This window comes from Octodon degus, unplaced genomic scaffold (assembly GCF_000260255.1).
Source record: "Octodon degus isolate 3935 unplaced genomic scaffold, OctDeg1.0 scaffold00111, whole genome shotgun sequence".
Classification (NCBI taxonomy): Eukaryota; Metazoa; Chordata; class Mammalia; order Rodentia; family Octodontidae; genus Octodon; species Octodon degus.
Window position 1 is genome coordinate 8,174,222 of NW_004524687.1, and position 27,876 is coordinate 8,202,097.

The following is a 27,876-nucleotide window of genomic DNA, read 5'->3' on the forward strand; positions in this document are numbered from 1 at the left end:
GTTAACCCACCAATGAGTAGAGTGCCCCCATAAACCAATCTCTTTCCAAACACATGAGCCCTTTCAGAGACCTTTTAGTTCTAAACCTTAAGAAGAACACTGCCTCTTTTCCCTCCTGACATGCCTGCATGAGGCGTTTCCTGTGGCCCTGGTTCCTGAAAGCCACAGGAAAGGTAGAATGTTAGTAGTTTCTCAAGACACAACTACTGTCATTGCCACTCATAGCAGGACAGAGGCTTTCCTGTTTGCACCAAAGTCACACCCCCCAGAGCATGGGGAAGTGACAGATTTTGCAAAGGAAGAATGACAGTGAGCCCCAGGACAACCATGCTAGTCTTCCCACTACTATTGTGCTTCTGCCCAGCCTCTAAACACACATGGCTATCTCAGGGAGGGACAGTTAAGACTGGCCCAGAAAGTCACAAGAGCCAAGAGGAGAGAGATCAATGTGTCCAGATTAGAGGCTCCCAGAGTGCTGTGTGAAAATACAGGCATTCCTGGGAGAGCCAGTGCCTTGGGGAAAATGGCTTTAAAACGTTTGACATGGATAGATTGTAAAAGGGAAAGATGGGAACAGAGTGATCCCAGTTTACAGAGATCTGATCCACCAAATAGGTGTTGCTTCTCACAATCCAAGTTTTAACAATGGAGGACAGCATAACCCTAAAACCCCTAGACCAAGCAAGTGAGAGGCAAACTACACCAGAAAATTACACAACAGCCAGCCAGGACCAGTCATGCACACCGTACTGGACGAGCTGTCCTGTCCCCAGAGGAGATAATGCTGCCATCCTCTTTACTGGAGTCCAAGGCCTCAAGAAACCATGCCTGGATGGGCACCCACATCTAACCACAGAGCCGAATCTCAGACAATGTGTCAGTATTCGAGGAAATGTGGCCCAAAGCCAAGACCAGGACTCTTCCTACAGTCAGTTGGTACTGCATTTCGGAATTTTAAGTTACCATGGGAGGCAGTTATTCTATGCCATGTTCTGAAGTATTCTGAAAATGAATATGCCATGTTCTAAGGATGATTACAGAGAGATGAGATCATTTGAAGAAGTTCAGAAATTAGAGATGCGCTTCTGACATTTTTATCCTGGCATCCAAAGCTTGACCTTAGGGAACTTTTGAAGATGTGGGGGGAAGCAGGTCTCTGTTGTCTTAGTCTGTTTCCTGTTGCTAGTAACAATGCCATAGCCCGGTAAGTTAGGAAGAAAACTGTTTATTTCGACTCCCAGTTCTTGTCCAAGGTCATAGAACCACGCCCAGCTGGGTCCTCCTGTTGGTAGCATGGGAGGCACTGCGAGGTTGAGACATAGGCTGCTGGTGGGTGCCGTGCCTAACCGGGCTTTACTGAAGACCCACACTTGAGATACAGCATTAATCGTGCCATGGGTTAACTTACTGTATCGCCTCTTAGCTCTCCACCTCATCCCACGTCATAACAGGGATTAGTTCAACATGACTTATAGAGGAGCCAGACCATGTCCAAGCCACAGCACATGTCACTTGGTCCCCACTCAGTTGTCCAGCACTGTCATAACTGCACTAGAAAGCTCACCTGCCCCTAGGAAAGCTTTCGCTTTCATTCAGAAACAGTCATTTCTTCAGATGGCCGTGGCCCACCAGCCACCTAGTACTCAGCAGAGAACAGGGCACTGGATTGGCTTCTCAGCACAGATCACAGTGACAATGTAAAGTACATATTTCTATAGTCCCAAATCTAGCTGACAGCACAGAACCATTTGTGTTCCCAGTATCAGGACCCTGACATCCATAGTAATATTTGTTATGGGTCACTCAGCATAGGAACCAGATCAGCCAGACAGAAATTTGAATAGAGCCTTTTATTTACTGAGCTCAGGCCCGTCAGCCATTTCTCATGCAGGAAAAGACTGATCGGCACCCGAACGTAGGTAGCAGGGGGGTATTTATAACAGAAATCACATCCAGTTTGGTAAGCGAATTTCTTATCTAGTATAGAACAACAGAAGACTACATTCTCTTGACACAGCTGCAAACTATTCATAACTAAAGATCTTTCATAGCTTGGTGATAAGTATATTTTACAAGATACATCTTAAGCTGACCACGTTACAGGAGATGGCTAGGGAGGGAGCTTGCTGTCTTGACAAAAAACAGTTATTTATTGTTGAACAGTCTTGAGCCGAGAGAGAGAATACTTGTCTTAGAGTCGGTAACAGGAAGCACAAGGTTTTTTAATAATTTCCCACAGTTAAAGCACAAAATTCTGTTAACCCTTTACATTCCCCACTGGTTTTATCCGGGAATCAAATCTTTGATTCATTTCAACCTCATAACTTGAGTTGCCTTGGGGGTGTGGGAGGCTTATTGTTAGATCTCAACACCATTAATTTTATCATCTGAGTTCTTTGTTGTATATACGTAGTCAAACAGTTTATTATACAAGGTCTGATGAGCAGGACCAGAAGAAATATGATCACAGGCCCAATCAGAGCAGTTATCAGATTATTTATCCAGGAGGATATTGAAAATAACCCCCCCTTATTACCTTGATGGATATCTTGCACTAACTCTTTTAGTATGTTTATTTAATTCTGTATCTGATGGCTGTTATCCGATAGATTAAAACAACAAGTTTGTGGTTTTGGTTTTTTTTTGCATGTTTGATGGTGAAACAATAGTAAATAATCAATGACAGCCCGATTGTCTAATATAGCTTGTATTGAGTAGGGCGATGGCTGTTGAAGTGGCATTAAGAGCTTTGGCCACATTACAACCCAATTGTCTCACATAATTTTCTATTTCACCAAAGAATAGGTTTCTAATGACACTGAGTATCACAGTATGTGCTTCTGCCTCAGACAGGAAGGGGACTTTATCATTACAGTCAGGAGGAAGAGGGATGTTAGAAACTTCTCTCCTCTTGAAGGGTGATGATGTTTTTTTCCATTTATATATGGATACTTTATAAGACTAGAACAATTTGGAAATCTTAACAGTCTATGATAACTTTTTGCAGTACAGTTTACAAATTGTACATGTTTCATTTAAAGCAATTACAGTCTTTGGGATGATAAAATGCAGGGCACCAAGTGGTACATCATGTGAGACAGGTCCCCAGTTAGCCAAGTCATCATATGAAGCAGGTTTAGAAATGTGCTTTAAAAAGTTTAAATTTCTAATATCTTCTACAGGCTTGCACACTGGTTTTAGGCATGAACTCAGCACATATTAAAGATCTAAGTTTTGTTCCAAGCAGAAAGTGGACAAATTAAGAGTATTTACCATCTTTACCCCCATGTTATCATGGGAATTAATTACAGGCATAGTGGGTATGGCTGACAGCACATGAAATGCAGGTAATACATAATACATGATAAGAACTGAAAAGACAGTTAGGCCAGATCTGTACTCTGGCATACTAACTTGACTTTGAGTGGATCGGGCATCTTTTTGATTGACCATCTTGTTGAGTCCTCATCCACTGCAACTGGCTTAATGTGGGTGTGATGAATCCAGTGTCTCTTTCTAGCTTCCTTGACCGAGGTGGGTACACTCAGGATGACAAGATAAGGTCCTACCCAGTAAGGTTCCAATGTGGATGGATCCCGCTTTTTTGTCCACACCAGAGAGCCAGGTTCTGCAGCCAGTGTCCACTATCAAGTTGTTCTAGTCTTGGATGTTGACAGTGGAAGAGGGAGTGTGTAACCTGTAGTGTAGACTGCAGAGCCTGTAAGGATTTAACAAGTTCCTGATTAGAAATGGATGTCAGGATTTCCTCCTCCAGTTTGGGGATTAAGGGAGGTACCCGATCATACATAGATTCAAAGGGAGTGATCCCGTGTACATAGGGAGTACAGCGGGCTCAGAATAAAGCAAAAGGAAGGAGACTCACCCAGTTTTCGCCAGCCTCCAACCCTAGTTTTGAAATGGTTTATTAGAGTACAATTTATTTTTTCTACCTGACCTGAACTCTGAGGCCTATATGCAGAATTAACTTTTATTTTAATTTCAAGACCTACGACAGAGTTTTGGTAACCTGGGATATGAAAGCCGGACCATTGTCGAACCCCATAGTAATGGGTAGGCCAAATCTGGGAATAATCTCTGTCAATAACTTCTTTGTCACTATCAGAGGTGACTCTGATCAGGTGACATAGGCCTCTGCCCATCTGGTGAAGGTATCTACCAAAATGAGGTAGCGATATCCTCCTTTTCCTGGACCCATTTCAGTGAAACCAATTTCCCAGTGTTCCCCAGGAGATATACCTCTAGCGCACTGTCCAGGTTTAGAAGTAATCCTGCTGGGGTTTACCTGAGCACAGTGGAGACACCACTGGCTGGTTTCCTTAGTTATTTGATTCAGTTTGGGTATGAAATAGGATTTCCATAACAGTTCAGCCAATTTATTTCTTCCCAACTGAGTCTCTTGGTTTAGCTGTTGAATGAGCTCTCCGCCTAGTGTCTCAGGAAGGAGAATCCTGTTGTCCAGCAGCATCTGCAAGCCATCTTGTGTTGGCATGGTTTTTAAGCTTTTAGCCAATAAAAGATCTGCATCAGAGTAAGTGGGCTGATCCAGCACAGGACAGGCAAGAGTGTCTTGAGCAGCCCCACTGGTTTTTGTGCCACCTCCTTGGCTGTGGCATCTGCCAGAGCATTTCCTCTGGCCACTGGAGAGTTTGCCCTCTGGCATTCTTGGCAGTGGATAACTGCCACCTTTTTGGGGAGCCACACGGCTGCAAGCAAGTACAGGATCTCTTGGGTATTTTTAATCTTATGTCCACTGGTGGTTAGTAGACTGCACTCCTGGTAAACAGGTCCATGTACATGTAGGGTAGCAAAAGCATACCTGCTGTCAGTGTAGATGTTTACCTGCTTATTTTGACCCCAGCAGAGAGCCTGGGTCAAGGCAACGAGTTCCACCTGTTGGGCAGATGTCCCGTGTCCTAAGGCTTGAGCCCAGATCATTTGGTCTTCTGTGACCACTGCTGCCCCGACATAACATACCCCATTCAGGACAAAACTACTTCCATTGGTGTACAAGGTGGCATCAGGATCATCCATAGGAATGTCTGTGAGGTCCTCTCTCAGGCTTATTTTTTGCATCAAGCACCTCAAGATAGTCATGGAGCGGTACCTCAGGGTCATCATCTGGTAACAAGGTGACTGGGTTTAAGGCTGTAGTGGACAAGAACTTAATACAGGCTGGGTCGAAGAGCAAAGCTTGATATTGTACAATCAGTGCATTTGAGAGCCGTCTTTTTGGAGGGCTTTTAAGAAAGCTCTCACCTGCATGAGGAGCCACAATTTGGAGCTCCTGGTCAAACATGAGCTTAGTAGCTTTCTTTGTCAAAATGGCAGTGGCAGCTATGGCTCACAGGCAATTTGGCCAACCTGCCACAGTGGAGTCTAGTCTCTTAGAGAGGTATGCTATAGGTCTTTTCCAGAACCCCAAGTATTGGGTTAAGACCCATTTAGCAATGCCTTTGCTTTCATGTACATGGAGCTGGAATGGTTCCGTCAAATCAGGCAAAGCCAGGGCAGGAGCCAAAGCAAGGGCTTTTGTTAGAACCTCAAAAGCCTCTTGGTTCAGGTTCACTCCAACAGAGTTTCCCTTTTTGGTCCCCACTAGTACTGGCATACAGAGGCTGGGCAATTTCAGCAAATCCTATGATCCTGAGCCTGCACTATCCAAGAAGCCCTAGAAATTCTCTTACCTGTCATTTGGTGGTAGAGACAGGGATTTTTAATATAGCTTCAATCTGTTTGTCAGACAAAGATCATTGTCCTTCCTGTAGCCTATAGCCCAAATATGTTACTTGAGATAGGCAAAGCTAAGCCTTTTTGGCAGAGACTCTGTAGACCATTTTATCCAGTTCTCTCAGTAAGTCCTCAGTTGTCTCTTTACATAAGTCATCGGAGTTAGAGGCCAACAGTATGTCATCAATGTATTGTAACACAGTTGCTTGGGGATGTTCTCAGAAATTCAGCAAGTCTCTACTCAGTGCCTCATCAAACAGGGTTGGTGAATTTTTATAGCCCTGAGGTAATCTGGTCCAGGTTAATTGACCATTTTCGCCCATCTGAGTGTCCACTCATTCAAAAGCAAAGATGGAACGACTTACCGAAGCCAAGGGGATCATGAAGAAGGCATCTTTTAAGTCCAGGACTGTGTAGAAGACTTGGTCCAGAGGCAGCAGACTCAGAAGTGTATAAGGGTTGGGCACCGTGGGGTGGATAGTTTGCACTCCACAATTTACTTCCTGTAAATCCTGGACTGGTCTGTAGTCTGTGGTTCCAGGCTTCTGGACTGGCAACAGGGCTGTATTCCAAGCAGACTTACAGGGTACCAGGATGTCTTCCTTGCAGTAGGCACACTGGTTCTTGTTAAGAGGCATCTTTCTTTTGTCTTTCTTTTTTCTTTTTTTTTTTTTTTCCAGTTACACAAATCACTAGTCGAGAAAGGGACATAAACCATGAAAGGGCGGTCATCTCTACCCAAGTGTTCACGGAGAGGAAGTACTGGGGCTGGTGCTGAGGTTGGAAAAGGATCACGGTCAGATGGGGTGCTGAGAAAAGGGCAGTCCACTATGGGTGTGAGACGGACTCAGAGGAGTGGAGGAGTCGGGGCTAGCTGGAGCCAAAGGGTTAAGGGAGGGACCGGACAGTTTAGGGTAAAGGGGGAGAGTCGGGGATTCAATGTCGGGGCAGCATAGGTGGCATTTTAGGACCCTGAGGATCCTTTTCTGGAGCAGTGGCCAGCGCCATCATACCAGAGGCAGGTCTGAGTGATGCCCACAGCGACAGGTCTTCATCCACTTTGGAGGGTCCTGTAATAAATCTATCCATGCTTGGATATATTGGACTTGATCAAGATGTCCTGGCTTTCCAAATATGACCCTGCGAACCTGATAAGTAAGGAAGATATTAAAAGAGCCCTCCGGAGGCCATACAGACTTGGATAGGCGGGGCCACTCCAGTTCGCAGAGGTGCGGAGAGTCCCCTGGAAGACAAGGTCTCCGTAGTCAGCAGCTCGCCCTGGGAATTCCTGGAAATGATCAAGAATACATTGCAAAGGCGACCCAGAAGCTGAAGCACGTTGACCCATGGTTATCAGACTGACACAACAATCGGCCGAAACACACAAAAACAAAACAGAAACTGACCTGAGACTCCGACATGTCGTCACGGAAAGGAGTCGAGTCCAGAGGCTGTCGCTGCATCCAGCACCTGTTAGGACTCTCAGAGGGGGCGCCCCAATGGAACAAATACAGATGTCTTACCGGCAAGATCTTTCAGAGAGCTCAGTCTAGTCCATCCGAATGTTAGGATTTATGAGTTTTTGGACACCGTCCCAGGGCCAGAAAGTTCCCCCGGGGAAATGGTTTCCAAAGACTCTGGTTCCTATGATTGATCCCCGGTAAAGGGGATGCCAGAAAAGCCCTCAAATGTTATGGGTCACTCAGCATAGGAACCAGATCAGCCAGACAGGAATTTGAATAGAGTCTTTTATTTACTGAGCTCAGGTCGGTGAGCCATTTCTTACGCAGAAGAAGACTGATCAGCACCCAAAGGTAAGTAGCAGGGGGGTATTTATAACAGAAATCACATCCAGTTTGGTAAGTGAATTTCTTATCTAGCACAGAACAACAGAACCCTACATTCACTTGACACAGCTGCAAACTGTTTGTAACTAAAGATCTTTCATAGCTTAGTGCTAAGTGTGTATTTTACAAGATACATCTTAAGCTGACCACATTACAGGAGATGGTTAGGGAGGGAGCTTGCTGCCTTGACAAGAAACAGTTATTTATTGTTGAACAGCCTTGAGCTGAGAGGGAGAATACATGTCTTAGAGTTGATAACAGGAAGCACAAGATTTTTTAATAATTTCCCACAGTTAAAGCACAAAATCCTGTTCACCTTTTACAATATTCAAGGCTTCACTACTTCACTACATTGACTACTTCTAAGAAAACTGCTTTAAAGATGTACAGGTGCATGTAAATCAGGTGGATGGATGATAGGTAGATAGATGACAGATAGATAGATAGATAGATAGATAGATAGATAGATAGATGATAGAGCAATTTTGATCACCAATCTAAATCTGACCCAGTGGTGTAAGCTTCCTGTCAAGGTGTTGTATCAAACGTGTCATAGAACTGTTCATTGTTAAGCATCAGGCTCCAGAACCAGAGCTTCACAGCAACTCCTCTGGGTCTTTGTCAGTGTCACACTAACTCCACTTGCTATCCATCTTCACAGACCTAAATGGTCCACACCCCATGCCAACAGGCAGTTGAAGCTGTCATTTCTTGTCCAAACCCTCAGACACACTGTGCCCCTTGGCAAGGGGGTCATGTGGCCAGAGCAGCCCGCCCCCCAGAGCCCACTCTGCCACAACGAAGGCCTTCTCTGCACCCTGCACCCTGGTCACAAGGACAGAGTGGTGAAAAGCTAGGCTGTGCAGCCCAGGCACAGTGGGACAGAGATCAAAGATGTCAAACCAGCCTGAAGGCATGTCCACAGCACAGAGGGCCCTCCCTGCTAGCACCTGGTGAGCAGTGTGGGAAACATCACTCAGGCAGTGACCAGCAGAGCCTAAGTGCAGCTTCAGATTCGCCATAGCATTTCTGGAACTTGCAACACTGCTGTCACTTTGCTCTTGTCTTTTAATATCTACAGTGCAAATCAGTCTTTCTACATGTTCAAGGAACCAAAACAACACCGCACGTCCACATCTCTATTGCCGTATCTTCCTGCCTCCCTAAGTACAGGGTATAATATGGTCCTCGGAGGGACAGCTTGAGCTCAGATCCCACTGCAGCTGCTTTTAGCTCTGCCACTCAAATGCTAACTTCTCTTTACCTCTGTTTCTCTATCTGTAAAACTGAAGAGTGCAGAATCCGCCTTGCAGGCCTTTTATAGGGAGTAAATACAAAGCTTTATCTACTGAAGAGCATTACTTCTGGACAAAATAAAAACCAGCACCAGAAGTCATGCAGGAAAAGCTGGCTTCACCCAGGTACGGATTAAGGTCAGAGCAGCACAGAGCAGCGTGAGCTCCTGGCACATCCCTCACGCATCTCCAGGATGCGCCCCACATGTTCTGGGCCTGGGACAGATCTGTCTGCACTCCCAGTAGGAGGGCAGAGGAAAGGACAGAGGCCATCAGGAGCAGCTTCCAGGCACCCTTGTGAGAACAGTCTCCAAGCTGCCCCATGTGGCATCTCTTGTACTAACCCACTTTGCAAATGAAGCCTAAAGATGCAGCTTTTTCTGCTAAAATGCAGCAGAAAGGAACATTGTCAGTGGCGGGGGGGGGGGGGAGCTAAAGGTAGTTTCAGTCAACCCCAGAGTCTAGAAGTTCTGATATGATTTAGAAACTGTGAAGGGAAGGCCATAACATAGACAGGGTCCCGTGCCTCCCTGTAGCAGCCACCATGGCTCTAGAAGCAAAGGAAATGCAAGCTCAAGGACAGGTGGGAAGGAAACCCCAGGCTCAGTGTGCTCCTGGCTACGAGGCAGAGCCAACACCTTTAACAACCCAGCGACTAAAGCAACCAGAGAAACTCACCTGAGCGGGCTGCATACTGTGCCCCAGAGTGAGGGCTGTGTTCTGAGAGTGGCTGGGATTCAGGTGGGTGCGGGAGCAGACTGTGCGTCGCAATCTGAATTGCTAAGTATGCGGAAAAAGGTAATGGGTAAGAGGCAACAGTAAGTCCCTTCCCGCACCCCAGGACTCTAATCTGAATTGAAAAAAAAAAAAAAAAGACAGTCACCTCAAGGGTCATTGTCCAGGCACAGATCAGCTCCCAACTAACACTTTTGCTTCACTGCAAATCCTCCACGGGAGACATTGTCCTTACTGAAAACCGAAAAGGCCAAAGCCTGGACTCTAGGAGCAAACAGTCCCATTAGCAGAGAGAAACACAGCCTGAGGTGCTCCGTGGCTGCTGCCAGGAGCAGTGCTCCATCCCTAGAACACACACAGCTCCTCAGACATCAGCACCTCGGAAAAAACAGGGTCCCTCCATTCCATAAGGAAAGTTGGGGGGCTGAGGAGATGGCACTGTAGTCTAAGCGCCTGCCTGACAGGCACAGGAACTGGGGTTCGATTCCCTGCACCACATGCCACGCCAGCTTCGCCCCACCCCCAGACATGCTATGCGGCCCACCAAAACTGTGAGTACTTGCGCACATCTGCAATCCCAGCGCTGGGAAGGCTGAAAACAGGAGGATCACTAAGAGTCAGAGCCACATAGCTAGACCTCGTACCAAATAAAAAAAATAAATCTTAAAAAGAAAGTTCCAGGTCCTACCACTAGGTGGCAGGACGCCCCAGCACCAAGAAAGCAGAAGCTCCTCAGGGAACCAGAATGACGCTGGGCTTCTGAAGCGACCCTGACACTAGAGACTGTGCTAGGGGAAGGGCGGGGTTTGGGCTGCAGACCCTGTGGCCAGCTAAGTGTCACACAGTGTGGCCTGGAGGACTGCGTGATACAGAAGCCTAATCCCCCTGATTTGTGTCCTGGTTTCCCAGGAACTCGGATTCGGTCTTGTTTTTAACTGGACATTAAGGACAATTTTAAGCATCCACCATAGTAGAATAGCAAAATACACCTGTGCAGGGTTGACCACTGATGATCAACTTGTAACACCGAGCTGGACTGAATCACTGTGGCGCTGGACATGGGAGGCCCACCCGAGGATGGTCGCCAGCAGCAGGAGAGGCAGAACTGGAGAAGGAGAAGGAAGGCTGTTGGGAACTGGTAGAAGCTACCAGGAAGCTGGCAGAGAATTGCTGCTTCTCTTGGGCTATTTTGCTGGAGAAACTTGTCATGCCAGCTTTCCTGATGAACTTGCTGTTCTGGTCGGAGGAGCAGCTCGGGACCTCATTGTCGCTGCAAATGGCTATGGTTTGCACGGGGGAGCTCTGGTCCTCCCTTGAACGTGGCTTCCTGGCTCCAAAGGGGAAGACGGTGCATTGTTCAGTGTGCGGGGAAGCTTATCATGCAGGTTTTCCTGACATGTACTCGGCTGTTGTCATTGGAGGAGCTTGGGATCTCACTGTTGCTGAGGATGGCTGGGTACTGTTCCAAGGAGCTCCGGTTCTTAGAGTATCAATTCCTGGCTCCAGTTCAGACCCCTTAGCCTGCAAGTACAAATCCTTCATCCCACTGGCACAGACTTTCTAGCTTCCATCACTGACTTTAGGCCCCAGTGCAGATCTGTGAAACAGGACTGCATGAGACACTGTTGTGAACTCTTGGCCTCCATTTGGACTCACAGGGGACACTGTGATGGGCTCTAGGTCTTCAGCTGGACTCCTGCAGGACACGGCTGTGGGACCCAGGACCTCAGCTGGATTCTTTGGTCTTTAGTGCGTGGACAGATTTCCTGCTGTCTTTCTATATGATTCCTTGGGTGACTATTATAAAATAATCTCACAAAATAGGTGTCTTGTAATGTATTGCTCCCCTTGCAAAACCCCAAAATATGACAACGTCCCTAAGTACCCGTCATCAATCCAGCCATTAGCAACATTCTGTCACCTTCACATACTGCACATTTTCCTGTGCTGTGGTGTTATACCAACTGCCTAGAGTTACTACTTTGCTGTACTGGTGCGACATTAAAATCACCAAGTTCAGTAATGGTTAACATCTGCTACACACAAAGAGCTCTGCAAAAGAAAGGTATAAACAGCTATAACATAAGAAGGACATACAGACAAGTACTTTTTGCATGTAAGTCATGTTGTGCAGCAAGATTTTATATATGACAATAGCTTCTTGTGTTTTGTACTTTTTTTATTTTTTAGGGAAGGGTTTGCAGGGTACTCAGGGTCTCACTACTAGATCAGACTCATAGTGATCTGCCTGTTTACAGCCTCCCAAGAGCTGGGATTACAGGTGTGTGCCACCAGGCCAGTTGGCTTCCTGTGTATTGAGAAGTGGGAAATATGACACAAGTTGCAGTTATGATATTTTCTAGATTCTTTAGGCCATTTTCCATCTGAAGTTAAAAAATCAGACATCTCTTTTTCTTTTTGCCATTCTTTTGTTTTTGTTTTTGTTTCTGTTCTTATTTTGTGGTGTTGGAGGTAGAACACAGAACTTCAGCATTCTACACATGCACTGTGTTAATAAGCTACATATCTAGTTAGTTATGTCTTGTTTTGTTCTGTTTTATTTTGTCTTATGATAGGGTTTCAGTTGCCCAGGCTGTTCTCAAACTTGTGAGGTCCCTGAGGGCACAACCTGAGGCCTGTAGAGGACATTTCCTGACACCGTTTGTCAGTTGCCTTCCCGTGAAAAAGGCAAGTTGGGACGCAATGGGAGGAAGTCTAGACCAGTGGTGGTGAACCAATGGCACTGGTGCCACACTGGGCTGTTTATATTATTCAAAGCTCTAAAATGTTCACCATCACTGGACTAGACACTGAAGAAAAGATCAAAATGCAAAGAAACAGGTATTTGTCACATCTGGAAACTGCAGCTAAAGTGTCAGCGCAGCCCTGCCAGGAGTAACCTTTAGTTTCTGAAAGTGAAATCAAGACAGCTTCACAAAACAAGATATTCACACATGCTCATTAGTAACCGTGATGCTTCAAACAAAACCAAACACATGAACATCTTGTAAGTCCATCATCTAAGCCTTAGACTAAGAATAAAATTCCCAGCCCACTCTTGGCTCACTTCACTTATCTCTCTTCTTGTGGGGTGAACCCCTGGAGATACAGTAGACGGGAGTACGAAAGCCTCCCCAAGAGTGGGGCTGTGCTGGGTAGCACTGCCTGGAATAGAGAGCCACCAGTCCTTGTCCTCAGGGGGACACACCCTCTGTTCAGTAGAACAAAGCAAAGCAAACATCACCTGTGTCATTCTTGTGTGGTTTAGTTGTTGGTGGTTTTGTTTTGTGGTATTTGGGACTAAACTCAGGACCTCAAAATTGCATGCTTGGCAGATGCTGGACTGATGAATGCCCACCCTCCCTTACCCTTTTCCACTGTGAGACAAGGCCTCTGATAAACTGCCATGCTGGCCTTGAACTTGTGATCCTCTACCTCAGCCTGCTAGGAGCTGGCATTTTGAGTATGAACACTAAGCCTTGCTCACCTGTATTCTTTGTGGTTTGAAAGAGAGTCTCACGGCATAGGCCAGGCCAACCTCAAACTTGTGGTAATCCTCCTGCCTTAGCTTCCCAAAAGTTGGTATTACAGAGGAGCACCACCATACTTGGCTCATCTGTGTTCCTTAATAGCAGTTTCTTGAATCCAATGCCTCCTAAATATCTTATCTTTTTGTGTCTCATCCTTCAAAATTCTTCTAGGTTGTCATTTACTAAAGGACAATTGAGTTTCACTTCTGACATTTTATATTTTGCAATCTGTCCTTTTGGTTTTTTTTAGGGTGGGGACCTTGAAAACCAGGACACATCAGGAGACAACTCAATAAGGAATAGAGTTGTGCAAAGTGTGGAGCAAGGAACCCCCAACCAGGTAGGGTTCGTGGATGCCCCTGGCTGTGCGGTGGCAGCAGTGGTCACCTGAATGTGTGAGACAGTAAGGCAGCAGCTGCTGCCTCAGAGGAGGACACTAAGTGGTCCGTGCAATTTTGACTCTGCTGGTCTCTCCTCCGATCATCTTCTTACCTTTCTAGTTCCATCCAAGAAAAAAAAAAAAAAAAAAAAACAGACATAATCTTGACTCAGAAGTGTAACTGAGTTTTCATGGAAAGACTATATGATATTTGAGTATCCTTTCATCTCACCAGCATGCTACGATTTATTTAAAGTGCAGAGAATTAAAGGCCATACTATGCAAGAGAAAATGAAAGTCGAACATGGCATTACACGTCTTAGTATGCATTCTAACCATCCACCAATCTGTGTTCCTCCTCCCTGGCTTTCAGTGCCATTGTTTCTGACAGCCAACTTCTTAGTGAGGGGGTCACTGCAGGTGACCACTGGCCATGCTATGGGTGGCCAGGGAGGAAGACAGGAAGGAAGCCTCAGGGCCACGCTGAGAGCAGGATGGACTGCAGATGTTTGAAAGCTCACAGTATACCTAGAAGAGCTGTCCAGGGAAGAAGGCCCAGGTGTATAATGTACTCAATTAGTTAGAGCAAGAGCTAGCTGGGTAAAGGCAACACTGTCCTAGAGCCCAGGTGACTGCAGACATTGCACCCTGAGGAGACGCTCTTCAGTCACCTATTGAAAGTGGCAGCTGGGGTTCATGTCTGTCAATCAAGCCTTATGCTGGCTACCAGGAGAATAAAACCAGCCTTTTTCTCAGTCCTAGAGAAGCTAGGTCTGGTGTGCCAGAAAGGAAGACGGGTGCAGCCTGTGGTGTTAACTTCATTTAGCACTGGCTTGGAAACAGAGCTGGTGTTGAATGACTACAATAGAAGCAAGAACAAAGAAGCAAAATTAGGAGTCTGTGCCCTTAAGAAAACCAAAAGGAGTCAGTGGCTTCTCTGGGAGGGAAGGGAGAGTTAAGTGTGATGTTTGCCACACAGGCACTTATGCCACTGGGCCCTCTCCCTAGCCCCCAAAGCAGGATTCTGAATCGCTCATGCTTACAAGAGAAAATAGTGTCCCTGGCATAGATATCAGGAGCCATCTTACATAATAATTAAAAGGCTCAAAGTTCTTCATCATGATCTCAAGCAAAGGCAATCAGTACACATACAAGCCAGCTTCTGATTATTTCCTCTTGACTCCTACCATTTCCAGGGAGAAGAGCACATCACAGTTGAGCTGGATGTCCTAGGAAACAAGGATGAAGATGCGGAAGATGACCAAGACATACACCCAACAGGGTACACTTTTTAAAGCAAGGAGATACCCATGCCTACCTCCTGTTTGTTTTATCTTTCATCTAATTTTAACGTTCATTATGATTCACCACTCCCATTCCTACTCGCCCACTCAATACCATTAAAAAAAAAAAAAAATTAATGGAACTCCGGGATGATCAATGTGGCCAGTTCAGCTTGCTGATGTCCTGGGAACTCAATATCTAGATTTAAATTCACCCAGGACAGCCTTCTAATTAAAGGTGTAAATTACCAACTAATTGCTCCAGACCATACAAAAACAGTTAATTCATCTTCTCAGTATCAATCAATAGCAATTGATCTCTCAAAACTCAGTCCACTTAAAATCTCACCAAACTGCTCCTCTTCTCTTGTTGTCTCCCAAAGGTGTTCGAAGTCCTTACAGCACCACAAGGGAAGTGAAGCAAGATTGTTCTCTTTATTTTTCAGCCCATGAAAGTGAAATGACCTATCAGAGAAATGACCTCAAGAAATGGCCTAAGAATAGTCAGCTAGACAGCAACACCTTAGAGTTTCAGCCTCTGATTCCTAATCCAAGATTGGTAAATCCAATAATGCCACAGGGAAATAACTCTCTACCTGTTTAGTGTCCCATGGGCATAGTGTATGTCTCCTATATGCTGAAGAATGAGTTTCTAGAACAAAGGAGGTTGACAGTAGGAAAGCTACTGAGAGACAGGAAGGGTCCAGAATAGATCGTTGCAGAGGCTCTTCATCGAGGATATTTTATACAGCAGGATCACAACATGGATAGCTATGGGTCAAACTGTAATCAAACAACAGGATTACAGACATAGTTGCTTAGCTAATATTGGTCCAATAGGAAAGCAAGACACATAGAGAGGTTGTATGGTGAGCATCATTAACTTTAGCTCATCTATACCTTCTAAAGTAGAAAGAACAAGGCATTCCTGGAATGGGATGGGAGAACAGGACAGATGATCTGGTTTCCCGATTACACATCTGATGTCCTCTCTGGGCTCACTGGGCCAGATGGGGCTAGTTGCAGTAGAATCTCAAGCTGCCACACAGCTCTGAGGAGGCTCAAAGCCTGGCTGCCGCATCCCCAGCATCACATTCCCCTCCAGTCACAGGAGTGACGCAGCTCATCTTCTGCACTGACTCCCTCAATCGCCCCATCTCTCTCTGCCCATTACTTTCTGTGTAATTTAGCTGTCTGTAATATTAACGCTATAGTATTTGTCCATTTTCTATCTTCTTTAATTTTTTTTAAATTCCTACCTCTCCGAAAAATTTTGTTTTTATGTTTCAGAAGATATCTCTGGAGCAGGTCAGAATTAGGGCTGGGAGGTCTTGTCACATATACATCATCAAGAATATGCCTTCTCAGAAACTGAGCTGAGTTGAGCCTGCATTTTACTTTATAGTGTCCCACAGGGAGGAGGCTGGGAAATTCTCTCGAGTGGTCAGACTCGGGTTTCACTAATGTTAATGGTACTGAAGTGACCACCAGGGCACTGGGAATTGTGCAACAGATAACCAAATGGTCCAGGGACCTCTCACCAGCTACACTGCTTTATGGAGTCAGATTGCTCTAATGGACTGCAAATTCCCTGCAATTAAAAAAATCTGATAAAGCCAACCTACAGCAGCTAGATGTGCCCTATTAAATGTCACCCTCCACCGCTATGACTTCCGCAGTGGGGACGGATACAGTGTTAGCTTTTCCCAAATTAGATCACACAAAAAAACTTGGCCTTTACTGTACTTGTATTCACCCAACATCTTTAGAGCAGAATTTATTATTCTTAGCACACATCTTCATACACATATATGGCAATAAAAGTTTCTTGCAATAATACCTGTCATTACATGTGTGATATATTGCAGCACTTTTGGCTCAGAAGCACTCTCCTGAGGTTTATTTCCGGTTCTGGGTAGTGATTCCTCTTCTCGCTCTGTTCCCAAGAGCATCCTTCCTACACTTCTCTAGTCCCTCGGGCCTTGGCACACTCATTTTGTGCAGGGTAATCCAAGCCATTGCTGATTTTAGTCTAAAATAAAATGGATTTTCCTTTTCTCTTGCTAAAATATATGCATCCTAAATTGTTCATTGTTACAAAGCTGAATCTAGCCTTAGCATGCCTGTTTACTTCAGATTTTAAGCATTTGATTCTATCTGGCCTTTTGATTTTGTGTTGCAGATGTTTGGAAAGGAAATATAATACAGTGTGTGATTTTTGTACAAAACACAAAACCATTCTTCGTTATATCATCTGGGGACTATCACTAGGGGGTAAGTATCAAAAAGTGATGAAAATACCAATGTTTTTTCCTTGGGGGGATCCTCTTAGCTTCCTGTGGAAAAAAAATAAATCTTTTCCTGTCCCTGGACTACTATCGGTCACCCAAAGAAGTAAGACATAAAGCCCGGACAACTCAGGTCTCAGCAAGGAAATGTGCAGATTTTTCCCATGGCCCCTATTTGAGGCCAACAGTTAATTGTGAGTCACCTACTGTCTTGGTCCATTCTCTGCTGATATAACTGAATACTGCAGACCAGGTATTTGAATAAAGAATAGAGATTTATTTACCTCACAGTTCTGGACACTAGGAAGCCCAATGTCAAGATGCCAGACTTCATAAATGCCTTTCTGCTTCACTATATTGTGGCAGAGGGCTTAGAGTGAATGTGCTAGCCAGAGCTGTCTTCCTGTTTTCATAAATCCATTAAGGCCATAAGGGGGCCCACCCTCGTGCCTTCGTCTAATCCTAATAGCTTCCCAAGGTCTCTACCTCCAAATACAATTAATACATGAATTTGGGGTTAAATTTCCAGCACATGAACTTTTGGAGGACACATTCAAACCACAGAACCCCACTCTTAGGCTCATTATCACCTTTATTCTCGTGGTATGGACTTGAGGAGGTACACTGGTTAAGGCAATCTAGAAAGCTCATAAAGCCAGACACTTAATTGCAGGGTGTCTAAGAACCTAGGGCCATGTAGGGCTTTCATCTTGCCTGAAGGTACAACCATTGTTTTGACTTCATGCAATGCAAAGGGCTCCACTCCAGATCTTTGTGGGTTCCTATCAGAACCCACAGACAGTACTCTAAGACTGCTGTTCAACCCAAGGCAAAACTTTTGCTGGTGCTCACATAGCTGGAATGGGAAACAGTAGAGTTGGTCATCCTTCCCTGTGCCAGGCCAGATAGTATTTTAGGTTTGGAAGTATTTGAGTAGACAATCAAAACTATGCAACTCCACCTCTGTAGTTTAAAAAAAAAAAATCAAAGACAATATATAGGAGATAAACATGGCTGTGTTCTAACACAACTTTATTTGTAGAATATAAATGCAAATAGAAAAATGTCATTGTACTTACTAACCACAAAACAACAAGCTAGCCAGATTGAACTTACAGACCTTTGTTTGCTGACCTTTAAGAATAGCAGAAGAACAGAGAATTTCTTATCCTACAGTCTGTTCTTCAAAAGCAGCCACTATAGTTATCCCTGCCCCTCCTCTTTTGAGAATCTGTGACCCTTAGAGATTGTGGGTCTGTTTTCTTTTTCAAGATTAGGCCTAGGAAAATCTGAGCTACGAACTAGGAAAATCAATGCCACTTTGCCAGTGGTTGCTTCAGTACTTGGCTCTTCTCTGATAGTAGCTTGCCTACTAAATCTGCATCTGTGGGGCAATGAATAAGTACTGAGCAAGAAGTCCACAGTCAAGCCTCAGGATTCAAGGACTCAGAAGGTGCTGCAGAGGAAACTCAGCACCGTTTCATCCCAGCACTGAGAGTCTTGGAGCCATGTCCACATCAAAGCAATCCTGCTCTCAGTGGGCCTTTGGTGACCCCGCCCCCTGCCTGAGCCGCGTGATGCTCAGTTTCCTGCCTTTGCCTTCTGGACAGGTTATCTGGCCTTGGTGATTGCAGCCTGCGTGCTGAACTTCCACAGAGCCCTCCCTCTCTTTGTGATCACCGTGGCCGCCATCTTCTTCGTCATCTGGGATCGCTTGATGGCCAAATATGAACATCGAATTGATGAAATCCTGTCTCCAGGCAGACAGCTTCTGGACAGCCACTGGTTCTGGATCAAGTGGTAAATGCCTTGGTTCTCTTACCGCAATTGAGAGAGATGTTAGCCTTTCCCAACACTGTTCCAAAGAAGTGTTTTAAAATTGCTTCCACGTTCCTGAGATTGTGAAGCCAGAAGCAACGCTTCAGTCTAAAAATGTAAGTGAAACAAATGATTAACCATAGAGAAAATACACATTAGAAATTGTAACAAACACTAAAAATGTTAACAAAGGTGGAATGTATTCTATGAGTGCTCAGGAGTACTCCATTAAAATGCTTTCACTTGACAAGCAGGAAATCAAGGCTTAGAGGAGGCCATGACTCATGACTCATTGGAAAGTTGTTCCAGGGTCCCTACAAACCACCTCAATCTCAAGTGCTACCAGCTGATAAAATGTTATCCAAATACCCTTCATATGCTATACTAGAGACTTCTCTATATGTGTGTACCAAGAAGCAATTAAGGATATAGGCTAGTATAAGGTTCTACTCATCGCAGGGCCAGCTCCACCGCCTCCTCCCATCAGCGGAGTGACATCCTGATCAATCAGTGATGTCTATGTCCTGCCAGAGGACAGGACACAGAAGCATGAATGTCCCCTACTTACAATACCTAAAGACTGGGTCTGTGAGTAGAAATGACCCAGTCCGCTGATAACATGATGACAGAGAACTTTTCTTTTTTAACAACCACTTTTCTTACTCAAGTTATACATATTCTGCTTAAAATACATTTATAAAATGGAGATCATAGAATACATTCAATCTTTGTTACGATTTTTAATGTTTGTTACAATTTCTCATGTGTAGTTTCTCTATGGTTATTCATTTGTTTCACTTACATTTTTAGACTATTTTAAGTGCTGTGATAAGCATAAACCTTTTTATCTATTTCTGATGTTAACTGGTATCTCCATATGCATTTCTTATTGATTAATGAATCTGGTCACTTTTCAATTCAGCTTTTATTTTGTGTAATTTTCTCCGTGCTTTTTCCTCCTAAGAACTAGGGTTTTAAATACTGCCTTGATGTTGAGGACCACTAGCACATGACTTTTTGTGTGATTAATATTTTAAAAGCATGACCCCATATACCATGATCAAAACACAGGATAATTTTTCATCAGCCACCCATTCCATTTTATTCCATGGGAGCTAGCTATCCCATACTTTGTGTAAAAATGCCAAAATCTCATGGCCCTTCTATTCATTCCTAGTTAATAGGCCAGGGCCACAGACATATTTTAATATTAAAATGTGCCATCCCACATAATAGGGAAAACTATGTTCTTGACCAAGCATCCCGTCTTTCCACCCCAGCTTTGGTTTGCATTTTTTTCCCCTTTTACCTATTTCTCTACCAGCCTCAGAGCCAGGAAAGAAGTCAAGGACAGAACTGTCTTGCCTCCTGTTCTTTCTCCATACAAGCAAGAAAGGCCTTGTGTGTTAAGGGGACTCCTCCCCAAAAGACCCCATGTCCTACAGTGGCTGCTTTTGGCTTTTCTTCCCCTTCTTTGTGGACCTCCTCTCCCTCCAGCAGGCCTAATAGGTAGGTCCCAGAACTGGTTGTCTCTGTCAAGATCCACTGGGATCTATCAGGAAACCTCACACATCTTGGCCTAATAAGCCAGGGTGGTGCAGTCCACACCCAGAGGTCTTTCTAGTCTGCTATCCAAGCAGTGGGTCAGCCTAACCATGTGCACTGGACTCCCCACTTGGAGATGTCAACCCAGATCAAGCTCAGCTCTGATGGGGTCCCCCATCTGCATAAAATACATTTTGGGTTCTCCCTTGAAGGAAAGAAAGTACCATCTTACCCACCCCAGAAACTAAAGAATCCCCCCTAGAGGAACTCTCCCAAAGAAACCAACAGACCAGCCTCTCCAAACATCTTCTTTCTTCTCTGACGCCTTTGACACCCCTGAACTGGCAAAGGACCTGAGTTGTAAATCAAAAGGAATGCATGACTTGGTTTGGGGGGCTACTTTCCATTATAGCCACAATCAGAAGGGTCAGTTGTGATTTCCAAACACACAGCATCCTGGTCCCCGGAGGTGCTGCTCTTCTTAGCATTTTCTGTTAGTTCAAGCCTTCTTACAGTGTTCAAGTCAGCACAATAAGTGACACCAGTGCCCTTTCTGTCCCTTAGGGTCATGTGGAGCTTGTTGGTCCTAGGTGTTATTTTCTGGCTGATCCTCGACACCGCCAAGTTGGGACAACAGCAGCTGGTGTCCTTCGGTGGGCTCGTGATGTACATTATCCTGTTATTTCTGTTTTCCAGACACCCAACCAGAGTAAATATAAAATTGGTCTTTGGGGGATTTTTTTTTTTTTTTGCCTTTTTCCCATTGCAAATTGCTTAAAATGAAAGAATAGCACTGTCCAATGTTCTTCTCACTCTGCTGTGAGACACAAGGCGGAGAGGGTGCCTTTTTGTGGAACTTTCAAAGCACTATGTCATGTTTCACTTGCACTATTTTCCAGTTATACAACCAGCAAGTTACTCTTTCCCTGTCAGAATCTAATCTCTACTCATGTTCCCCTTGTGTCCATCAACACACAGAGAGAAAAATAGACTCATTTTGATATAGATTTTCCCAGACGATAAATTACCTAATATTCTACATTGGATCCTGCAGTTTATCAAAGTTCAATTTACAGTTTGGGCTTCTTGACTCCAAAAATTTGTCCTCATACAGTTTTTCCCCCATTGAATGCATTTTCATCCTGACTCTATTAGCCTTAACCCATCTCTGAGACCTGGAAGTACTCACTAATGAATCAGAACGGCAAGCTCTGGAACACTTTTCAGGCTAAAAGTCTCCCAAGGAAAAAATGTTGATCAGAAACCGAGTTCACCTTATGTGATCCACATTATAGTATTTTCCCTGCTCAAGCGAATTTCTCTATTTCCTGCGGCCTCACTCCCAGAGTTGCTGTCAGGACACTCATTTCTCGCCCAAGGTGAGAGCATTTCTGCTGCGCTCTGTGGGTCTGCATTGAGGTCACTGGTTCCTTTCATAATGAAACAAAATTCCCCCAATCAGGCAGAATTTTACTTCATTCATTTACAAGTTGTCAGATTTAAATACAGACACACAGAGAAATGATATTCTGCCTTTCCATTTTCCAATCAAAGTAATTATATGTGTGCAATAATTGATGGTATGATCATCCTAAAATATCAGTGATGCTTCTTAGATTACACTGTATGTCTAAGATATCTGTGAGGACCTGCTGGTTCCATAGGAATGCATGGGAAAGTAGGACTAACAGGGCTTCCGTCAGGCTTAAATTGAGGAAATGCAATCCTGAGTTTCTGAAGGTATGATTCTATCCAAGAATCCCTAACCAAGCTTGGAGGCACACTCTCTTTTTTTTCTTTAATAATTTCATTGATAAACAAATAGCAATAAGAGAGTTTCAAAGCCAATTAGTAGGACAGTTTCAATAATTAATACATCGCATATTGTTATCTTCTTAGTGGTCATTCATAGTATAAGATGCAGACATGATATCCTGTCCACAAACCCTATCAGAACAAATTTTTCTGTTCATTGAATTAAGAGAAAGTAGCTAACAGCTCGTATTATGTGAATTGCATTCTAGGTTGGTAACTCCTAGGTGAAATAGTCTGAAGCATCTTAATCCCATGTGCAGTATATCTACAAATTATATTTATCAGAAGTCACTTCTGGGAAAAGTAACACATGCCTGGTATTCACTCTGAGCCTTATCTTTTTAAAATTTCCAGTTTAGGAGTCTATCATCTCTAGATATACATGCTTATTTTTTTTTCTTTTTTACTTTTTTTTTTTTTTTTTTTTTTTTTTTTTTTTTTTTGCTATTGTGAGGGCACATTCTTGTAATACTAGCAATTCTGGGAGACTGAGGTAGGAGGATCATAAATTCCAGTCCAGCCAGGGCAACTCAGGAATACTTTGCTTCAAAATTAAAATTAATTAATTAAAAGAGCTGGGAAGTTGGGATTGACTCAGTACGAAGGTCCTCAGTCCAATCCCCAATTCCTACAAAGGGAGAAAAGATTCTCTGTTCATTGCTACCTGGGCCTCTAGTAAAGGGGTGAGCGGCTCAGCAGCCACACTGAGGGCACTTCCAGGAGACCCTTTCCCTGCAGGTTAAAGTGAGGTCAGCACTGGTTTCCTAAGAAGACAATCTCTTGATCTCTCTGCCTAGGTTTACTGGAGACCTGTCTGCTGGGGAATTGGCCTGCAGTTTCTTTTTGGTCTCCTAATCCTAAGGACTAAGCCTGGATTTATTGCTTTTGATTGGTTGGGCAGACAAGTTCAGGTGAGTGGTTGAAAAGAACAGTTTATAGTGCACCTCATATTTTGATGTAGTCCTTAAGACATGTCAGGCCTAGCTTTACTGGCCTGCAATATTTGACCCAGATTTTAATTCCATAGTATGAATTAGAGGAATACCTGTGTATGTCAAATGTATTAATTTGCCTACTCAATACTTACTGCTGCCCCAACCCATGTCATCCACTGTATCGTCCCAGTGGCTCTTGCCCATCACCCAGCTCAAGGCTACCACATGTCTAAGGTAGTTTCCCCAGAGTATGCTTTGCATCCAGTGGTGACCAGTGTGCTCCATGTCCTTCTGTTCTCATGCTCAGCTTATTCTTTAGTGTACTGGAGCCATACTGAGTATCAGAAAAGACAGCAAATCTGTGTGCAGTTATCATTCAAAAATGCACTCCCATGCCAGGCACTGGTAGGACAAAGCTGAGGACATGGTAAGGGTCCTCTTGTTCTGCAAGAGGTTGTGTTCCTAGTTTGTAACTCCCGCTTCAGTGGCTGTAATGATCTCCTTCCTTCTCTTGAGCTCAGACCTTCCTGGGGTACACGGATGCTGGCGCTGTCTTTGTCTTTGGTGAGAAATACACAGACCACTTCTTTGCATTTAAGGTGAGTCTCAACCCTTTTTCTTCCTTCCTCTCTTTCTTCCTTTCTTTCTTTCTTTCTTTCTTTCTTTCTTTCTTTCTTTCTTTCTTTCTTCCTTTCTCTCTCTCTCTCTTTTTAATGTATTTAGTACAGGGTCTACAGGGTCTCACTACACAGATCGGACTCATAGTGATCATCCTGTTTTCAACCTCCCAAGAGTTGGGATTACAGGCATGCACCACCACGCCCAATCTCAATCGCCATCTCAGCACACCCCCAGGGATGGGGCCAGTACTGCATGCCAGGGACCAAACCCTGGCCCCTGCATCTGCCTAAGCAGGCACTTTAACCCACTGAGCTATCTGGCCAGCCTCAACTCTTTTTCTAAGTAGTCATCACCTTTCCATTAGCTTCTTAGTCTTTGTAGATGTTCAGACAGAACCTAACACACCAACACAAGTACAGTATATGTTTTCTGGACTCATTGTAGGCACCATTTTTAATTTATAATGTTATCTGAAATTGATGGACTGAACACATTACACTGCATAACTCACATGTAGTATTAAGGAAAAGATCTAGAGAAGGTCAGGACTCATCAAATATTTTAAGGGGAGAGATTGCTAGACACACTTAAGAAACATCCTATGGATGATAGTGTTTGGGCACTATGTTCAGGGAAAACAATATCCCTATAAGATGGGGTAACTTATTTTATTTTTAACTGACTCATAGCAATGAGCCCTGTCTGTGGGGGTCAATATGAGTCTTTCATACGTGTACACAGTGTGCCACAATGAGATTAGGGTCAGAATCTTTTCTAACCCTGATGCTTCAGTGTGGAGAAGGCTGAGCCATGTCTGAAAGGCCAAGTGTTAATAGCGTGAGAGAGAAGGCTGCTCATCTCATGAGCTGAATGTAGCACTGAAGAAAACAAAGTCACAGATAAGGAATACCCTGGCTCCCAGACTGCGTGGGCTCCGTGCCTGCCACCACTCTCCCCCAGGCCGAGGCCTCTGTTCTTTCTGCCGGTGCAGAATTCTTGGATGAGTCCCTTAGCTCTGCCTCCAGTTAAAGCTACTAAATGGCCCAAAATAACTTTTAGTACATATTATGAATAAGTTTTTCTCAATTAGCTTTTGTACACATTGCCCTTGGGTGCTGTGGTGCGGGTCTGTGGCCACTGTCAGGTGGGGAAGGAGGGAGCTAGGGACCCCAGAAAGCTCTGGGTGCTCCATGAGGCTGGCAACTGTGCTCTACATGGAGAGGCATGGTCTTCAGGGAAGACCCTAGAGAGTATCAGAAGCATGGGCCCTGAGGAAACACACCTTTCCTTATGCAGAACTAAGCTAGTCTCCAAAATGCCATCACTTTTTAGTGATTCAAGTCTATAGGTGAAGTCATTATTATTTTAAGAACTAAAAGGGTAAATGCATGCTCTGTAGGAGGCACCATGAGTCAGTACCCGCCATGCTTTGTTATGTCTGCTTAGCGACTATAAAGAGGGTCTGACAGGCTCCACTTCATCCTGCCCTGGACACTCTGCTAATGATGGCAGTGGGGACAGCATGTCTTTTCAACACGGAGCCACTAAGAACATTTGCTATTGGCCTTCAGTTTGTTGACCAGGCACTACAAACCCATTCAAAACCACATTCTTTCTCTGAGTAAAACAAAAAAAAAAAATTCATGTGGATGAGAAAAAACAAAAATGTCAAGTTTTCTATGACATGTACTTGTCTTGGTCTGTTTTCTGTAGCTATAGCAAAACAGCTGGATAATTTACAAATGTATTTAGCTCAAAGCTCTGAGGCTGAGAAGTCTGGCATCCACGTGCTAGCTTTCACGAGGGTCTTCCTACTACAAGGAACCTGGCAGAGGGTCTCCCATGGCAAGGGAGACAAGCCCCGCTCAGGTCTGTCTTCCTCTTACAGTGAGCCCCCGTGCAACAGGGGTCCCCTCACTGATGACCTTGTCTCATGCTAACCACTTCCCAAATGCACTGTTCTAAATACCACAGTATATTTACTTGGAGACACACTTAGACTTTTGGGGGTCACATTTCAAGAAGCCTATCCAGAAGAAGTCAGAGTAAGAAATGATAGAGAAGAAAGCTGCCTGGTAAAACTGTTGCTCGGTTTGAGGAGAGTTCCAAGATTGTTATGATGTTTCTGTGTGAGAGAGAGAGAAAGAGGCAGAGAGGAGACCTAACAGGACACCTGTGATACTATGAAGGTCAGCTCTGGTCCTACTCACTTTTGTCCCGCTGCCCACCCGTAGATCCTGCCCATTGTGGTTTTCTTCAGCACTGTGATGTCTATGCTGTACTACCTGGGATTAATGCAATGGATCATCAGAAAGGTACTGGGATTGGGAGGTACTGGGTGACAGGAGAAGGATGATTACTTCAGGTACAAATTCTGAGATAGTTTTTTATCTAGACATTTCCAAGGTGACTTTCTCTTTCTCCAAAGATTCACATCCATCCTAACTGAGCTTTGATTTGCACCCTCTGGGTGTCCCTATAAACCATAGCAGCTACTTCTTAAGCCAAGGAATTGGGATGTGACACCTGCCAGGGGATGACAGTGCTGTCCCTTCCTCGTGGTTATCCATGCTGTGCCTTCCACAGCCGTGTGGACCTCCAGGAGGGTGCCAAGGTAGATGTTCCTGGTCTGGGAGTTCCAGTGGAGTCAAACAAGGAGTTTTACTTCACTCTGGAGGAAGTTTTCTAGGCATAGAATTGTTAAAAAGAAGTTGGAGAAGGAGAAGGAGAAGGATATGAAGGGAAAGAGGAGGACAAGAAGGGGGAGGAGGAATAGGAAAGTTGTTAATCATCGTACTTCTGATTCCCCAACAACTAAGTCCTAACCTCACATTCTACCAGAAAATTAGGACATATGTAAGATAATTTGGGTGCACTTGAAAGCAGAGTGTGCCCGCAGGCCTGAGGGTGAGCTACAGCCTTCCTTTGATCCCTAAAGGAATCAAAATGTATAAACAGAAAAGGAGAAAAAAAGAAGGAAAACCATAATGCCAGCAGAAAGCGGAATTACACTCCGAGCTCCAGAGATCATAATTTTCTGATGGTTGATTTAAACATTTCAAAAGTATTTACAGTGACCCAGACTTACCGCTCAAGTAGAAGGACTTAGCTAGCCTGCTGTATACATCTCCCGCTCACATTCTACACTCTAACGCCCGCAGGAGGCTGAGCATGGCTTTCCTCACACCTCTGCATAAATACATCTCATTCTAGATGAGTTCTACCTAATTAGCACTGCCACCAACTTGCCAACAATTGCCGATGGCCTCAACCTTTCACTCCAGTTTCATGCGGTTCATCCCTGCTTGAAGTTTGTTGTAGTACACACGAGGCTCTTCACTGACTTTGTGTCTTTTTTCCTTTTAGGTTGGATGGGTAATGCTTGTTACTATGGGATCATCTCCTATTGAGTCTGTAGTTGCCGCTGGCAACATATTTGTTGGACAAGTAAGTTGCAATAGCAAATACCAAATGGAAGCAAAACACCTGCTAAAATGGGACACTTAGTAAAACACGGACCAAGGGGATGTCACGATGATGTCTTTTCTTTTAGTGTGAAGAAATGGTACAAAACAAGGAATCCATAGAATAGGCAACGTCTAGATTCTGAGAAAAGTCTGAGAGATCCCTTTCAAGAGCCTAGGTGTACTAGGGTAGAATTGCCTCCATGAAAGGAGAAAAGTCAGGCGAAAGAGTCTCCTTCTCCTTAGAAGGCGAACAGAGTTCTTTTCTTCTGACTTTATTGAATTACTGAGATCACTCTTTAGAAATGAGCAGCACTTCTCTCCCAAAAAGATTTCACTGTCTTCAAGCTACCAACATGAAACAGGCAGCTTCAAGTGTGCAGTACTGGCAAGGAAGGAGACGGAGAAAGCCTGCCCCCCAACAGCTGCACACCGTGGCTGATAGTCTGTCTTTGCTGCTCCTGAGGAAAAATGCTTCTAGGTTTCTTCTTCTTCTTCTTCTTCTTCTTCTTCTTCTTCTTCTTCTTCTTCTTCTTCTTCTTCTTCTTCTTCTTCTTCTTCTTCTTCTTCTTC

At 44.4% G+C, this 27,876-nt stretch overlaps 1 protein-coding gene across 2 annotated transcripts in view; it reads left to right on the forward strand.

Annotated features, from left to right (window-relative positions):
• The window catches only part of Slc28a3 (solute carrier family 28 member 3), a 75,963-nt gene that overhangs the window by 32,167 nt on the left and 15,920 nt on the right, over positions 1–27,876 (forward strand). For both annotated transcript variants that reach the window (XM_023699187.1, XM_023699188.1), the window contains exons 2-10: positions 13,406–13,495; positions 14,731–14,816; positions 17,000–17,091; positions 18,716–18,905; positions 21,033–21,177; positions 23,081–23,194; positions 23,740–23,817; positions 26,074–26,154; positions 27,206–27,286. In XM_023699187.1, coding sequence (XP_023554955.1) covers positions 13,406–13,495; positions 14,731–14,816; positions 17,000–17,091; positions 18,716–18,905; positions 21,033–21,177; positions 23,081–23,194; positions 23,740–23,817; positions 26,074–26,154; positions 27,206–27,286 — 957 coding nt within the window. The remainder of the gene's footprint in view (positions 1–13,405; positions 13,496–14,730; positions 14,817–16,999; positions 17,092–18,715; positions 18,906–21,032; positions 21,178–23,080; positions 23,195–23,739; positions 23,818–26,073; positions 26,155–27,205; positions 27,287–27,876) is intronic.